The sequence below is a fragment of the Anser anser genome, assembly GCF_964211835.1.
Source record: "Anser anser genome assembly, chromosome: 2".
NCBI lineage: Eukaryota > Metazoa > Chordata > Aves > Anseriformes > Anatidae > Anser > Anser anser.
Window position 1 is genome coordinate 115,134,573 of NC_139721.1, and position 18,475 is coordinate 115,153,047.

At 41.1% G+C, this 18,475-nt stretch overlaps 1 protein-coding gene across 1 annotated transcript in view; it reads right to left on the reverse strand.

The window, feature by feature from the left end:
* The window catches only part of COL15A1 (collagen type XV alpha 1 chain), a 126,838-nt gene that overhangs the window by 65,813 nt on the left and 42,550 nt on the right, over positions 1 to 18,475 (reverse strand). Inside the window, exons 6-11 of the mRNA XM_083825865.1 lie at positions 14,784 to 14,910; positions 13,801 to 13,919; positions 10,711 to 10,839; positions 5,615 to 5,677; positions 1,826 to 1,861; positions 1,480 to 1,632 (exon numbers count right to left, since the gene is read on the reverse strand). Of these exons, the coding sequence (XP_083681991.1) occupies positions 1,480 to 1,632; positions 1,826 to 1,861; positions 5,615 to 5,677; positions 10,711 to 10,839; positions 13,801 to 13,919; positions 14,784 to 14,910 (627 nt within the window). The remainder of the gene's footprint in view (positions 1 to 1,479; positions 1,633 to 1,825; positions 1,862 to 5,614; positions 5,678 to 10,710; positions 10,840 to 13,800; positions 13,920 to 14,783; positions 14,911 to 18,475) is intronic.

An 18,475-nucleotide genomic window follows, 5' to 3' on the forward strand; every position in this document is an offset into this window, starting at 1 on the left:
AGGGACTTTATGTCCCTTGAAAAGATGTTGAAGGGATTGGGAGTGCAAGTACTGTTCTCCTGTATCCTCCTAGCTGGAAACTGGGACCTAAGAAGAAGATGAATGGATTAGGTGAATGAATGGCTGCACGACTGGTGTTATGCTCTGGGTTTTGGGTTCTGTGATCTCAGACACACCTTCAAGAGACTGGGCATGTTCACAACAGATAGAGCGCACCTGACCAGGTGGGGCAAGAGTGTTCTGGGCAGCAAGCTGGCTGGACTTATTATCTGAGCTTTAAACTAGATTCAGTGGAGGAGGGGGATATAGTTCTGAGGGACAGAGAAGAACCAGGGAACACAAACACTTTAGGAAACAACAGGGAAATACCTGTGAATGGTCCCATAGGAATTAGGGAAGGCTCCTCTAAAAAGGTGATGTGGCTGACAGCCCAGCTGAACTGTAGCCATACTGTAGTCCCAAAGCTGGGAAAAAAACAAGGAAACCTTGAAGAAAATAGGGAGGCCTGTAGCTTATGCAGTCTTTCTATAGCTTGTGTAGTCTTTTAGCTGAGAAAATAAAGAAAGAGAGAAACAGGTAGCCTTGAGCTAGCAGAAGCAAGGAAGATAAGGGATAAAAGGTAAAAAATAAGAAGGAGAAAAACTGCTCTGGACTGACCTATAGTAACCTTTTGCTCATTAAGGGTCATTAACACATTAAAAGTCACACTCATCAAAATGCTAATGTATGCTAATGTGAGATTTGGTGTTGTCCCCTCCTCTCCCTCCCTGCCCATTCATCTGTAATGCACAAACTCAGTAGAGATAAGTTAGGTGAGCTGTAATAGCCAATCAAAAGTAGCCAAAGAGATAGTTTTCAAAAGTTTTCTGTGTATAAATGACGGTGATTCCAGTCAGAGGTGTACTTGCTTTGCGAAAGATCACTGAGTAGCTGACTCTGCAGAGTTATATAATTAATTAATTAACAGACCTTCATCTTTATCAATGGCCTCACTGAAATCCAGAAAAATTAGACTTGCTGCCTTTCCTTTGTCCACCAAGCAGGTGACCTTATCATAGAAAGAGATCAAATTACTAAAGAAGGCCTTTCTCTTAATAAACGTATGTTAACTATGCCTGATAATAGCTTTGTTCCTGAAATGCCTTTCAACGTCCCCCACGACAATCTTCTCCATAACTTTTTCTAGAGACTGAAGTTAGACTAATGGGTTGTAGCTTCCTAGTTCTTCTGTTCTGTTCTGACTGCTTCCAGTCATTAAACAAATCCATTCCTTGCATGGTCTAAACATTGCCAATTACATGGTCAAGTGCCCACAATAAAAAGAATTGTGGGTTACCCAGAGGCAAATTTCAGTCTGTAGCAAATGACTCCGTATGTCATCAATTCATTCTTAGTCGTGAAATATACAGATGATTACAATGCCCCTTCTCTGAAGGAAGCATATCCATAACTACAACAAACCCCGTAACAGCAAAATACCTCAAATCCCGAACCGTAGCTTAGACCTGTGGATCCAGGAGGTCCAGGTGGTCCAGGAGGCCCTGGGGGTCCTGGAGGTCCTTGTTTCCCAGGAGAGCCATGAGGACCAGCTTCTCCTTTGGGGCCTATTAATCCAGTGTCTCCAGTATTACCCTAAAATAAAAGGTCAGTCGATTCTTATACTGAACATGAAAAGGTTGACATAGTTAAGTGCTTAGGATTCACAATAATAATCTTAATAGACTTAGCCCTTTTCAGTGGTACATTCTAAGTAACATGCTGTGTTGGAATGATACTGCTTTCCCATAATCCATAAAGTCACTGTCTGTTTCATTTTTATCTTTACCTTTGGACCCACGGAGCCAGGAAGACCTCTATCACCCTGTAAAAGAAAACCATCCTTATTACGTACAGTAGGAGCATTAATCAGGAAAAAAAAAATCAGATGAATGTGATTGCTTAATTAAAATACTAACAAATTTCTGTGTTGTTTATCTTGATGTCATAATGTCCTTTATATGAACCATTAGGCCCCTTAGTTAAAAGGAAAACAATCTGTAATTCAGGAGTTATATTAACAAATGACTACCTCTGGTCTGGGATGCATACAGGAAGCAAACCTGTATTTCAATTATTGCTGCAGATTTTCAGATTTCTAGACTACACAGAATTAAACGCTGTGGGTCACATCCTTATGCTTCTAAACTTAAATGACAAAACCCTCATGGACTATAGGAGAAGCGGAAACTGATCTGGCGTGGAAACAAGCAAGTTGTCTATGGTACCAGTCCAAACAAGGGATATGATTACCAGTATGGTTTTCAGGCTTTTGTGCAGCAATCAGATTTTTTGGTTTGCTTTTATATACTTTACCTAAATGCCATTTCCCCACATCTAATGTATGGAAAAGACAGAAACTCACTGCATATAAATATTCATTCTCTAAATTGCACTGAATCTAATGGACTTAATTGTTATATTGGCAAGCTCCTGTGCTTACACATTCAGTAGAAACTTTGTTTAAGTAAGTTCTGAAAAAATGAGTAAGCATCAGCACTGAAACGATAACAATGATTTCTTCAAAAAGTAGTGGCTAAAAACCATATCATATGTCACTCCAAGGAACTTTCCACTCTTCTATGCATCCTGCAGTTTCACCCTGTAGTATTCTATGTAGTAACCAGGAATAATTATTACACTATCGCACTATAGATTAAAACAGGTTTTCAGGAAAAAATGCATAGTAGAAATGGAAAAATCATATTATCCCATGGTGTTGGGGATTGTATTGAGCAGGAACAAAAATGTAGTACTTCACTTCTAATTAATATTTGTCAATGTATGTACATAATGTAGAAAACTGTCTCAGTGAGGCAAAACAGTTGACTTTTTTGCCAGTTTTTTGAGTATTATACCCTGTTTGAAAATTATTTTTCTCTTTCAGATAATTCTGTTTCCTATAATCTGAAAGTCAGGTCGAGTTTGCTTCAGGTAGAATTTATTCTCTTCTTAAAATCCTTTATGTAAAATTCAAAATTCACTGTTTACAATAGAGGCAAGGTGTGACTGCCTGCTTTATAAGATTCATTCTTTATTTTCTGGATAGCTGCTAGATCCCATGTGTTCTGTAGTTCTACCAACATCAGTCTTTTGAAATCACAAGTCAGACCCTACATTCTCCAGATTGATATTAAAAAATCTTTCAATTTTAAAAAATAAATATGTCAATATTCTCTCTGTTTTGGAGGTTTTTAATTTCCCTTGTAGTATGTGAAATTTCAAGGTTCACTTAGGAGTCTACTTTCAAGTTCTTGTGCTGAAACCTAAGTGTAGATGGTCACTGAAGGATTAAATTTTCCCGTAGCCACTAAAAGAATGTGAGACTTAGAATCACAGAAAAAGGGTTACACAGGACCTCCAGAGGCCATCTAATCCAGTGTCCCCATTGAACTGGAAACATCACCACCTATACATCAGGTCCGTGATGGCTCTGTCCATCCTGATCTTGAAAATCTCCAACAATGGAGAGCTTCTGCATCCTCTCTGGGCAGCTTGCCACAATTCTGCACCAATCTCCTAGTGAACCAGTTTCTACTGAGGTTTAGCCTGAACCTCTCAAGATGCAGTTTTTGGGCCATTGTCACTTGTTGCACCCTCTGGTGCTATGAGGAACCATTTGGCTTCATCAGCTTTACAACCACCCTTCAAAGAATTGTAGGCAGCTCTTAGATCACACCTTTGTCTTCTTTCTACCAGAATAAACAGTTTGAGCTCCTTCATCTTGTCCTCATCAGTCACATGCTCGAAGCCTCTGGCCCTGCAGGTCTCTGCTGCACTGTCTCTGTCAGAATCACAAATTGCTGAGGTTGGAAGAGACCTCTGAAGATTATCTAGTCCACCCCCCGTGACGAGCAGGATCACCTCGAGGACATTGAGCACAATGGCATCCAGGTGGGTTTTGAATATCTCCAGAGAAGGAGACTCCACAACCTCTATGGGCAATCTGTTACAGTGCTTTTTCACCCTCACAGGAAAGAAGTGCCCTCTCATATTCAGATGGAACTTCCTGTGCTTCAGTTTGTGCCTGTAGCCTCTTGACCTCTTGCTTGGCACAACTGAAAAGAGACTGGTTCCATACTCTCGGCACCCTTCCCTCAGATATTTATACACATTGATGAGGTCTCCCCTCAGTCTTCTCTTTTCCAGGCTAAACAGGCCCAGTTCTCTCAGCCTGTCCATGTACAACAGGTGCTCCAGTCCTCTAATCATCTTTGTAGCCCTCCTCTGGACTCACACCAGTAGTTCTATGTCCCTCTTGTACTGGAGAGCCCAGAAATGGATATAAGACTCCAGGTGTGGCCTCACCAGGGCTGAGTAGGGGGGGAGGATCACCTCCCTTGACCTGCTGGCAACACTCTTCCGAATGCACCCCAGGATACCATTGGACTTCTTGGCCACAAGGCAGCTTGCTGACTCGTGGTCAGCCTGCTGTCCAGCAGGACTCCCGGGTCCCTCTCTGCAGAGCTGCTCTCCAACAGGTCAGCCCCCACCCTGCACTGGTGCTTGGGGTTACTCCTCCCTAGGTGCAGGACCCTGCACTTGCCCTTGTTGAACTTCATGAGGTTCTTCTCGGCCCAACACTCCAGCCTGTCAAAGTCCCTCTGAATTGCAGCACAGCGCTCTGGGGTATCAGCCACTCCTCCAAGCTTTGTGGCGTCAGCAAACTTGTTGATCGTGAGCTCTGCTCCATCATCCAGGTCGTTGATGAGTAAGCTGTAAGGTGTAAGTAAAACACCTGCACACTGCGATCCCCTGCTCTGCTGCAGAACATGGCTGCCCTGGAGCCGATGTTGTCCACATCCTTCTTGAAGTGGTTGTGCAGTATAAAGGGGAAACATATTGAGAGTGGCATTTTTTGCAGTATGTGATTTTTGGTTCAATAGTAGAATAAGAAAATCTCTCTGCTGGATGCTGTCATCCCATGCTTCTACTCGTGTTTCCCACTCTTCCCCTTGTGTTGGTTGTAGAACTCATTTGATCCTCGATTATGCCATTCACTGCAGCAAGTCAACGGAAAACTAAGTAACCCTCTGCTGCCACATTAGCATGCTGAAACATCTCACCAAAGGCTGAGAGAAGGCTGAAGCTGCCACAAGTGCGGGGTTGGGACATCATAGCTTGAAATGGCAACACTGCAGCAGTCAAGAGTTCAGACAGACATAGGATGCTGCAGAAGTTTAAAAACGTTGCTGTGCTAGTGGTCAGCAGACCTGCCCTTATGTGACTTGGGATAAGGCATATAGAGCAGACCACAGAATTCAAATTTAAGTCATTCCAGTGCCCCTACTATACACACACAAACCATGGAGAGAAGTTTCTGGAGTCTGGACTAGGAGCTGGAGTTCTTTCTTTCTCCCTAGAGACTTCCCAGCTTTTTATTTGTGAATCGCAATAGAGTAACTCATATTGCATTTTGAACATCGCATGCTGCAGAAAATGAGACTGCATCCACCTGGATTTCTCAGTATCTCTTTTCCAATATGTTCTAATAAGTCATTAACATCTGGATTCAGTAAAAAATTGTTGAAGTCAGCCAACACTGTGTTGCAAGGGGCAACACAGATGTTTAACTTACCTTTTCTCCCTTCTGTCCTGGTGGGCCAACCACTCCATCAAGCCCAGGAAGACCTGGAAGACCCTGTGGATGATAGTAAATCTAAAGCAGGTGGCATTTGATAGTCCTCTTCCTAGTACATACAGGCAAGTATTTTGGACCTACTCATGAAACAAAAGTGTGAAATACTATGTGGCACCAGGTACCAGCTAACACCACTAAGTTCGAACATCTTAGAACATCTAAGTTCGAACATCACGCAGCACTTGCAGGGCAAGCAGGCGATCAGGCCCAGTCAGCATGGGTTTATGAAAGGCAGGTCCTGCTTGACGAACCTGATCTCCTTCTATGACCAAGTGACGCGCTTGGTGGATGAGGGAAAGGCTGTGGACGTGGTCTACCTTGACCTCAGTAAGGCTTTTGACACCGTTCCCCACAACATTCTCCTCAAGAAACTGGCTGCTCGGGGCTTGGACTGGCGTACGCTTCGCTGGGTTAGAAACTGGCTGGATGGCCGGGCCCAGAGAGTTGTGGTGAATGGAGTCAAATCTGGCTGGAGGCCGGTCACTAGTGGAGTCCCCCAGGGCTCGGTACTGGGGCCGGTCCTCTTTAATATCTTTATTGATGATCTGGATGAGGGCGTCCAGTGCACCCTCAGTAAGTTTGCAGATGACACCAAGCTAAGTGCGTGTGTCGATCTGCTCGAGGGCAGGAAGGCTCTGCAGGAGGATCTGCATAGGCTGGAGCGATGGGCTGAGGTCAACTGCATGAAGTTCAACAAGGCCAAGTGCCGGGTCCTGCACCTGGGCTGCAACAACCCCAAGCAGAGCTACAGGCTGGGAGATGAGTGGCTGGAAAGCTGCCTGGCCGAGAAGGACCTGGGAGTATTGGTGGATAGTCGGCTGAATATGAGCCAGCAGTGTGCCCAGGTGGCCAAGAAGGCCAACGGCATCCTGGCCTGTATAAGAAGCAGTGTGGCCAGCAGGTCGAGGGAAGTGATTGTGCCCCTGTACTCGGCTCTGGTGAGGCCGCACCTCGAGTACTGTGTTCAGTTTTGGGCCCCTCGCTACAGGAAGGACATGGACGTGCTCGAGCGAGTCCAGAGAAGGGCGACCAAGCTGGTGAGGGGTCTGGAGAACAAGTCTTACGAGGAGCGGCTGAGGGAGCTGGGCTTGTTCAGCCTGGAGAAGAGGAGGCTCAGGGGCGACCTCATCGCTCTCTACAGTTACCTGAAAGGAGGCTGTAGAGAGGTGGGGGTTGGTCTATTCTCCCACATGCCTGGTGACAGGACGAGGGGGAATGGGCTAAAGTTGCGACAGGGGAGGTTTAGGTTGGATGTTAGGAAGTACTTCTTTACCGAAAGGGTTATTAAGCATTGGAACGGGCTGCCCAGGGAGGTGGTGGAGTCACCATCCCTGGAGGTCTTTAAAAGACGTTTTAGATGTAGAGCTTGGGGATATGGTTTAGTGGAGTACTTAGTGTTAGGTCGGAGGTTGGACTCGATGATCTTGAGGTCTCTTCCAACCTAGAAAAATCTGTGAATCTGTGAATCTGTGAATCTGTATTTCTTGTCTACTGAGAATTCGGTTTTGTATCAAAACATTATTTAAATACATATTAATAGAAAACTATATCAAATCATTGCATAATGAAAATAATAATAAATATGTAAAATAATGGTGTTACGCAAGCAGGGATTGAACTCCACATGCATGTCAGCCCTCTATCCAGTAACAGTCTGAGCAGTGCTCAGACCACACATGGGCTCCTCAACTCCTTTCTCTACCATTGAGAGTTCTGGCATACTGTAGAAGATTTTGATGAAGACTAACTGGCTGGGGCAATATTTCTTCTTTGTAATCAAAGCAGAAAACTTATTGGAAGGGCTGACAGGCTGTGTGTGTGGCAGGATGAGCAAAGCCTGAAAAGAACACTCTAGGAATATGACCACTGTGTAGGATACTGGAGAGCTGCTGTCACTTAGTCCATCCTCCTGGAGCTCTTTTCTGTTAAACCATGGGGTTTTCAGGCATGAATTCCTTAATTAAGTGTAAGAAAGAAAGAAAAATATTTTCCTGACATCATAGTCCTTCGTTTCTTATTGGCAGGATTCCTAACTGGTGGAACAGGTGTGCTGTCACTACAACCTTTTGTCCTGCTCCCTACATCCTCTAGACCTGAGGCTCCTTCCCTTCCCAGGCCTTGGGGTTTTATTCCAAGAAAACAAGGCTATAGGAAGATGGTGGTGGAAAGAGGATTGCAGACAGATGGGCTTTATATACTCCTTATCCTTATACTTTTACTTATCCTTATATTTATCCTTTTATACTGTCAGGATATCTAAACCCAGCTCAGCAATCTAAACCCAGTCCCTAAGGCTTAGACGTGTTAAATGAAACAGGATCACTAGAGCTTCAGGCATGTTTAAAGCTAATCCTTACAGGTTATGTCAAGAGTACATTACATTAGCCTGTGTAGGTTGTCACTGTCATCACAGCAGCACAAAGTTCAGTGCAGGCTAGCCTTGTTATTGAAGGTTTTTTAGGCTGGCACTCTCTGAGCTCCATGCTGCTGCTCAAGCACTGTTGACTACTTTGAAGATTACCCAGAATCTATAAGAACTGTCCTATGCTAATGTAACTGAAGGACAAACGTATCCAGGCTGGATCTTGTTGTTGGATCGGGGGCTAACTCTGCAGACAGACAACAAACCATTGAGAACACAAGACTGCAATCTTACAAGAGTTACTGCATAAAACCATTAAAAATATATATTGATAATTTATAGAAAGCAAAGGATAAAAAATGAAAGGGCCACCACTCTAATTTAATAAATGTTTAATGTTTGTTTTCAAATTTAAGTGAGTGACAAATTTCTAAGAATCTGGATTACAACTGCTAACTATGGTGGAACCCTCTTGTCAAGGTTCCTTTAAATAGCCAGTTCTAAAACATGTCAGTGAAAAGCTTGGATGAAAAATACTGTATATTGAGCCAATTCTGAATGAACATAGAATCACAGAATGAAACATAGAATCATAGAACGGCTTGGTTGGAAGGTATCTTAAAGATGAGATGTCCAAATCTGGTTCTGAAATTGCCCATTCTGACCTGCCTAAATGACAGGCATATTCTCAGTTTTGGTTTTGTAACAGACATGGTTTCCAAGTCACTCTGCTATAAATACTGAAAAAAATCTTAATGCAGCTGAACAAAATTCTGGAATTTCCCTTTAACCAGGAATAGGTTTTTATATACTTGCTGGTACTGCATAAAACCATTATGAGTCACATTCAGTGATAACTCCAGAGGTTCCAGACTGTGTTTGAGAGAAAACAACATATCTGCTTCTAAGAGGGCTGTAACTCAAAGCAGCTGCTAAGAAGTAAATTACAACTATTCCCACTATATAGCTATCTAATGATTTTTTTATTCATCCTTTATCATAGAAACATAGAACCATAGAATGGCTTGGGTTGGAAGGGACCTTAAAGATCATTCAGTTCCAACCCCCCTGTGATGGGCAGGGATGCCACCTACTAGATCAGATTGCCCAGGCCCTCGTCCAACCTGGTCTTGAACACTTCCAGAGATGGGGCATCCACAGCTTCTCTGGGCAACCTGCTCCAATGCCTCACCACCCTCCGAGTGAAGACTTTTTTCCTTATATATAATCTAAATGTCCCCTCTTTTAGTTTAATGCCATTACTTCTTGTCCTATTACTACACTCTCTGACAAAGAGTTCCTCTCCAATTTTCTTGTTGTTCCATTTTAGGTAACGTAAGGCCACTTTAAGGTCTCCCTGGAGCCTTCTCTTCTCCAGGCTGAACAACCCCAAATCCCTCAGCCTTTCTTCATAGGAGAGCTGTTCCAGCCCCATTATCATCCTTGTAATAATGTCCCACTAGTACAAATAGTGACAGCTGTCTTTGAAAAATCCATTTCAAATTTTCTGTCTCTTAGCCATTTATGTACCTAACAGATAAGAATGTATTCCAAAGTTTGTTCCAAAATTACTGAATATACTTACAATAGGTAAATTTCAGGCTAGAATTTTGCCTCTTTCCCAACAACCTTCAGACTGTGGGAAAATGGGCACTTGGAAGTCCTCTACTTTCAATTTCATTCAAAAGTGATAGTCAACAAAAAAAACATGAAATATACTTGTAACATGCTACTGCAAGCTGCTGCCTGAGCACACCAAACCATATCTTTGGCATTAGTCTTCTGCCAGCTTGTCCTGAAGTCCTTTTTGCCTTGACCTACCTGAATACATCCAGTTCCTATCAAGTAGGTTGCTTTCTGGTGATATGCATCGGACAGCATATGTGTGTTACTACATATAGTTTTTCCCCATTTTCTGTTCTAAACTCCAGCATTCAAATTAATTGCAAATAATCTTTCTATATATGTTCACCTCAGCTATACGTAACATGCATATATTCTCTTCCTAAGGACTCTTGATCACTGTCTAGAAAAAACTCCCACTGACTTTTATGTCAGTGCTATTAGAAAGTGGTGCTATATATGAATTCAATTTGGACATTGGAAAAAAAGGTTTGAAAGACAACGGAACATCAGAATTGTTTTCCTTAATGTCATTTTGGGAATCTGGACAGATGTGAATATGGACTTTACTCCTCAAGTTTTAGTGCTGTGCTAATTTTAGAGATGGGTTGTATAAACTTATTATGAATAAAAATGCACCTGTAAAATCAAAAGTTTTCCCCCTTTTATTATTTTTCCTGTAGAGCAACTGATATCAAATTTATAGTAAAGTAATGTTTTTAGACATAATGGACCTGAACTCATGTGGCCAACATCAATTTAGTGTTTACTAATTTTATTGCTGAGTGAAGCCCCCTCAATCCAATAGTAGAGTTGCATAGATATATGCAAGGATAGAACACACTGCACATGGACAAAAGACTAACTATAAAAAATACAGGATAATGTTTCGTTTCACAGCATATAACAAAATATCTATGACAGGAAATAAGACGGTTTACTTTCTAAGTTACTATAGTAACAAAACAAGTGTAAGCACTAGTTACTTTGAAGTCCTTTGAAGTACCCTTCCTAAAGCACATGCATTCTTTCAACAGACAATACTCACAGGTGGATCATGTTGGCCATTTTTTGCTGCAGGTCCGGGAGATCCTGGGTCTTTTATCTGCACATCTCCTATTCCTGGCCTTCCTGGAGGTCCTGTGGGTCCATCCTCTCCATTCTGACCTTTCTGTCCCTGAGTAAGTAAAAATTTAAATATAATAAATATATTGCATTATCCTGTGGTTTAACTGAGAAAATAAACACCATCATCTATTGGCTGTCTCAGGAGAAAACCAGAAAGCAACAGCATCTACTGACTGCTTGAAGTGGTGGTGTCCTGCACTCTCTTTTCTTTATGGTATAAAAATGGCCTGATTTTCACCCCAAATGGAGCTTCTCTCTCTGAAAATTTCTCATGCTGCACACATTCTTCTCTTTCTATTATTGGAAATAGGTTGAAGCTTCCCTGGAACGTTGGGCTGACTTCTAACTCCATGATGCTATGCCAGGCTGACTCCTAAACCTGTGATCCTCCAAACCCCATGATGTGAATCACCTTAGAAGTGAGACTCTGTCAGTTATTTTGTTGGTTCCCCTTCTGTGTCCATTTCTGGGGTTGTTCCAGTGAATTAGACCATTTTTGAGGTCAGTTGGATCACTATTCTAGGATTGGTTACATATATTTGGTACCAGTAGTCTTATGAATATATATTTTTACATGTATATTTGCTGCCATAGTACTGGTGAGTATCATCTGTCATAAGTATATTTGCTGCTATAGTATTGATAATTTTTTGAACCTATAATACTAATATATATTTGATGTTGTATTATTGTTTTTTTTAATGCCTCTAATTGCATATCTACTACCTCTAGCTGCTCCCACTGTTTATTATTGTTATACCTTTAACATCTGCTATATATTTACTTCCTGATAATAACTTGTACTAGCTTGCCATCCGTCTCTCTACATATACACTCACTTTATTAATCATAAGGATACTTGCCAGTGGTGATTTGTGGTATCTGCAATAAAACAGAAAACCTAAGGAAAAAAAAAAAGCCTCTGTGTCCTGTATTATGGAATCCTGTGAACCCGCTGTTGCAATCTCTATACACCCACAGGCTGGGAAACCCTTTAGGTCATGACAGTGTCACAAAGGCAAGAGGAATGAAAGGACATTATTTGTTTTCTGGTTAGAAAACTCTGTAATGGTTGGGGAATCAGGAATGTTAATTATTGAAAAATATACTGCTATATGATTATTTTGAAATATGCCAAAAATTTGGGCAAGTGTTTGAGTAGCTTGGGCCCTTCATCTCACAGGGGAATATACCCCAAACTAGGGGTATATGTAGTTCAAATTTGCAGAATTACTCAAAATTCAGATTATGCATTACCTTAAAAATTCATTCAGTATCTTTCGAAGTCCAGTATTCCACCACAGAGGATGACTTTGCTACATATGGTGCACAGAGCTATCCTCTTTGGGGTTTCTAGTACCTGCAGTCATATAGGCTGGAGTAATTTACAGAAATTAAAGGGACTATACAGATATTAAAAGGGCTGCCATTTTTCTTAGCACTGTGTGAAGCCTAAATTAGAGACAGGGTAGTATCTTGCATTTTCTTTTATTTTCCATGTCTAGGAGGCAGGTCCACAGATTTCTACCCAAAAGGAATATCTGATTTTATAAGTGATTTGACAAAACCTGATTTTGAAAATGTGATTAGACTCAATGCTTTGCATGTATTTTACAGTTATTCCTGGTCCTGGCAGAATTTAAATGCCAGTTCAAGTCCAACCCCTTCCATCTTTGTTAGTCTACTCAGTACAATAGTGTACTGCACACTTAATGCAGGCAATTTCTGTCAAGAGGGTTCTTGTCAAGTATTCCTGCTCAACATTTACAACAAAAGAGTCTGATCAGGATTTTCAGAAGGCATATCTGACAGGTGAAAGCTCTCCCGATATCCCCTCTTCTAGAGCACTTCTAAAAAAATGTGCTAGCAGCCTGTAAAGAGGCTAGACATGGCTGTAAACAGCATCTATCCATGTAATTCCTTTGACAGAGACATGAATAATACAAGTGCCCCAAACAACTCTAACAACTTGACTCAAATTTGATCTTTTAGAATGCCTTATAGGGGTGAAAAGATTCATTCTTAATATTTTATTAGTCAAAGGATTATTATTATTATTATTATTATTATTATTATTATTATTATTATTATTAAGAATGCCAGTATAGATACCAGTTACTTTTTAAATGAATTTTTCATCTCCAGGTGTCAACGTGTGCATACATGCAGGAGATAGCATACACTGCTGTCTTGAAAAAATAGGAATTGCAGACACTTAACCAATGCCACCAACCCTATCATTGCATTCTCAAGACATGGATTGTAGGATCATCTTGCATGGTCATTTAAGTAAGATTGGGTTTATAAAGGGATAATTTGTATAAACTATAAATTTTCAGATTAGTCTGGCAGCTACTAAGGAAAGCCAGTGATACACAATTTAGGCATGGATCCCTCCAGAGTTTAGTGTGTTTTAGTGTCAGTTTTCTAAATGAATTCATCTGATAAAGAAGCATTATGATAATGAAATATTTCTTTGCATTTTGTCCTTCACACAGAAGCACTTGGTGAGCACTCAAAGGGTGTCCTTTTAAATCTATTTATATGTCACACTTCTGAAAAAGGAAACAGGGCTTTCACCTGCAAGGTAGTTACTGTGAGTTAGACCAAGATTCCTGGTTTTAGAAAACAAAAATTGTGGGCTTTTGTGGTAAGGATTTATTTTTATTATTTTCTTTGTTTTTCACTTTCTTTAATGCAAAACGAAAGTGGTGCAAAACTCAAAGTATTATTATTATTATAATTATTATTATTTTTTGTCAGTCAAAAATCTCAAGCCCATCTCAATGTGAGAAATCCTTATAGATCCAAACTTCTGTATAGTGAGAGTGCTTTTCAGTCTGTTGTCATGAGAGGACATTCAAGAACATAAGAAGTAACTTCTGGTTTGCTATGCTGCTAAGATGTAATAGACAAAGAAAACAACTCAGGAAAGCACTTAAAGTTCATATATGTTTACCTGCCCTGGGGCCAAAAAGGATAAGGCAGATAACAAACCCTTTGTACAGACCTTCTCTCTGCTCGCTGTTGGCAAAACACTAGAACCAGAGGCATCTTCTTCTCTTAAGATTTTCTGTGTGACAATGGTAGACTGACTGTTGCCTTGTCCAGTTTCCATGACAGAAGAATCTAAATAAAATAATCACTTAATAGTGAGAAACAGAGCAAAATTACACTCATTCAGAGGTTATCTATCATAGCACATGTTGCAATTTGAACAAAGAAATTATTTAGATTATGACCAAAATACAGAGAAGTATTCCAAGAATTAATGTCACTTTATAACTCTGAAATATTTAAAAAGAAATAAAAAAAAAAAAAAAGAAAAGAGAGAAGAGAGAATAAAATTATAAAATGAAAGTTTATTTAAGGACAAAGACCGTATTGCATTTTCTTTGCCTCAAACTCATGTCTAATGATTGCCTATTTTTCACATATGTAATGTACAGGTGTTACAGATGTTAGGCAAAGGGAAGGAAAGTTTACGTTACTGTAGTGTTGTAGAGTATCACAGCTGTAGCTCCACAGTTCAGTTTTTTTCTTGTTGTTTTTGTTGTTCTTCTTCTTCTTTTTAATTTTATAATTATTAATATTATTTATTTTAAAAATATAAACCCAAGTTTTGTGACTGAAACTTCCACCCTATGGATGGGTAAACCTACTGTCTGCCTGTTTAACAATGACTGATGTAAGCATCTATATGGAGTGAAGTGAGAGGTGCATTGAGTGTTGTCTATATTTGCTACCACTTACCATTGCTGTTGTTAAGAAACTGTGGTCTAACAGACTGCAGTTTCGATGTTTGACATGCTGATCCTTTTCTAACACACAGGATCCCCAAAATCATAGAATTTTCAGCTCCTGGCAGCACCCAAAATATGTCAGTGGTTTTTCATACAAAAGAAAACTACCAACTCTGACCTAGATAACATAAATGAAAACTCATCCTTCCCTGTCTCCAAACAAACAAACAAACAAAAAAAGAGATCATGCCTTGTTCTTTAATTTTAGCTGTTTCAGAGGTTTCTTCTGGTCTGTGGTGTCCCGAGAAATTGCTTTCTTCCAAAAAAGACAATATGGTTGGGGGTGCTTCCACTGGCTCGGCCGGTGTATCTTCAAGCTGAAATACATAAAATCCCAAAGAACTGTTTAGAAAAAAAGGCTTACTATATGTTTTAGAGCAGAAATCAATTGATTAAAAAATGTCAAGATACTTCTTGTTATTAAGAAATATTGAAAAAAGGGCGTAGGGCTATGTTTGAGAGGAAAATAAGATCTTTTCCACTGAGGGACAGATCTGATTACCACTATAACCTACAAAAGTACTTTCATTTGATTTCAGTTTTATTTACTCCATTTGAGAAAAAACAAACAAACAAACAACAACAACAAAAAACACATGAACCACTCTTCTCTTATTTCTCTTATACCTATATCTTGCTATTGACAATCTGTTTAGGAATATTGCAATTACTTTTTAGGGATGAATAAACCTTTTGTTACAATTTTTCTGAACTATAAGAAACTTACAGCATTACCCTTGTAATGTTTTACAGAGTTCTGTGTTTAAAAATCCCTTAAATCAGACTGAGTCTTGGCTACTTTGAGGAATGAGGAACAACTTTTTTTCTTTAAATACAATGTCCTTTGGCTTCCCTCTTCTGATGCAGTATAATCAGTGCTTCAGATGAATAGCAGAAAATCATCCATGCCATTCAGAATGTACAGTCTATAAAGCACTTCTGTTATATATTTCTTACTGGGAAGATAAATAAAGCAGTAGTGGGACACAGAATTAAAAGCTTCCTTTAGAGAAATGCTTTAAAATATATATGTATAGTACATACCATCCCAAATTTAACTCTGCACCAGAAAACTAGAAGTGGAATAAAAATAGAGATTTCTTTTCTAAACACCTTTAAGATAGTACAAAACAAACAAACAAACTCACATTCATAAGTACACTCACAACAGGGTAAATTTGACAGATAATACTGATACCCTGCCTGGTAGAATTATAAGAATTATGAACATGAAGTTGAACAAGGGCAAGTGCAGGGTCCTGCACCTCAGGGGGAATAACCCCAAGCACCACTACAGGCTGGGGGCTGACCTGTTGGAGAGCAGCTCTGCAGAGAGGGACCTGGGAATCCTGCTAGACAGCAGGCTGACTGCAAGTCAGCAAGCTGCCTTGTGGCCAGGAAGCCCAACAGTATCCTGGGGTGCATTCGGAAGAGTGTTGCCAGCAGGTCAAGGGAGGTGATCCTCCCCCTCTACTCAGCCCTGGTGAGGCCACATCTGGAGTACTCTGTCCATTTCTGGGCTCCCCATACAAGAAGAACATGTTTCTCCTGGAGACAGTCCTGCAGCGGGCTATGAAGATGATTAGGGAACAGGAGCATCTCTTTTATGAGGAAAGGATGAGAGAGTTTGGCCTGTTTAGCCTGGAGAAAAGAAGGCTGAGAGGGGATTTTCTCAATATATAAAAATGTCTTAAGGGAGGGTGTTGAGATGACGGGGCCAGAGTCTTTTCAGTGGTGCCCAGTGACAGGATGAGAAGCAACAGGCACAAACAGAAACATAGGAAGTTCCATATGAATATGAAGAAAAACTTTTTACTGTGAGGGTGGCAGAGCACTGGAACAGGTTGACTAGAGAGACTGTGGAATCTCCTTCTGTGGAGAATTTTGAAACCCACCTAGGTGTGATCCTATTAAATCTGCTCTATGTGACACTGCTTAGCCATGGGAGTTTGACTCAACAGTCTCCAAAGGTTCCTTCCAACCTCAATCATTCTGTGATTTTTAGCATCCACACATACACCCTTATGCAGATACTGAAGATCGTCCTCCCTCAGAAAAGTTTCAGAAAAAAAGCCCTCACAGTAACAGTAGAAAGCTCTGATTTGAGTGCAGCAAGCCCAGGGATCTTAGTCACTTCCTTTGAGATCGTATTAGAAAGAAATATTCCATAGTTAATCTATGTCCTTTGTTTACACCTGCATTGTAGTGGTATGCATCAGTGGTGTAGTGATATCGTGCAAGATTCCCATTTTTGTGACCTGGATACAGGCTGGAGAAATGGACTGATAAGAACCTCATGAGGTTCAAGTGGGAGGAGTACAAAGTCTTGCACCTTGGGAGGAACAACCTCAGGCATCATCGTATGCTGGGGTCCACCCAGCTGGAAAGCAGCTTGGCAGAAAAGGACCTGGGGGTCCTGGTGAACACCAAATTGCACATGAGCCAGCAATGTGTCCTTATGGCTAAGATAGCTTACAGTATTCTTGGCTGCACTAGGCAAAATGTTGCAAGCAGGTTGCAGGAGGTGATCCCCTCTACTCAGCTGTGGTGGGGCTGTACCTGGAGTACTGTGTCCAGTTCTGCACCCCCTGCACCACCACCCCCCTTCCCCCACAGTACAAGAGAGACATGGACATACTAGAAAGATTCCAATGAGGGGCCAGGAAGATAATTAAGGGACAGGAGAATCTCTCGTATGAGAAGAGACTGAGAGAACTGGGAATGTTCAGACTAAGGAAGAAGATGCTCAGGGGGATCTCATCAATGTGTATAAATTACCTGAAGGGAGGTTGTCAAAAAGACAGAGCCAGACTCTTCAGTGGTGCTCAGAGACAGGACAAGAGGCAATGGGCACAACCTGACACACAGTAGGTTCCCTCTGAACATCAGGAAGCACTATGTTACTGTGCAGGTGATGCCTCACTGGCACAGTGAGGTTGTGGAGTCTCCCTCTTTGGAGATACTCAAAAAGCATCTGGACATGGTCCTATGCAACTGATTATGATGGCCCTGCTTGAACAACGGCATTGGACCACGTGCCCTCCGGAAGCCCCTTCCAACCTCAACGATTCTGTGATTCTCTTTCTTCATGACGTGCCGTTTCCTCTTATGCATACCCTTCCATCAACATTTGTTTTAGTTCCTTAACTGGGAAAACTATGTTCTCCACATTTTTTGGGAGACAGCTGGGGGTGTCCTAAGATCTATGTGCTTAGACTGTACTCACGATTGCCAAGGAGCATGGTTAAGTACTGCATTGCTCACTCTGTTAGGAACTAGAATAAACATCACTATAGGATTCATACTGTTGAGAACAAGTGTGTATTCTAGGCCTGTGCAAGGTCCCAGCCTGGGCTTTCAGCTCTGCCTTTTGAATTGAGAATGGTGTTCAGCACATAAGAATGGCATTTCTTGAATGTAGCCTCTGCCACCACAGGCACAACAGCAAGATAAATCTCTATATGTGATTTAGGAATTGCTCTCTTGGGAAAGACCAGCTGCACTGTAAATTTTTCCATGATGGAGTTTATTCTCCTCTTGTGCCCATGATCCATTTTCTTTTTTTTTTTTTTCCATCCAGTTTGAATCCTGTCCAGTTTGAATCCAGCTGAAAACCTGAAAAGGCAGGGAGAAATAACAACCCCACTCCCCAACCCATATCACTGAGGCCGGATTCACACAGAGTGCATGGGCACACTGAAGAAATTTTAGTTGAGAGTAACCTCTGGAGGTCGTGTAGTCCAACCACTCATACAAGTAGATCAGCTCAGACATGAATTTGTCCTGAAATCTTATAAGGGCAGAGATTTGATATCATCTATGGGTGACCTGTTCCAGTGCTGCACCGTTAAGCTATTGAAGAGAGTTTTCTTGAAATTCAGT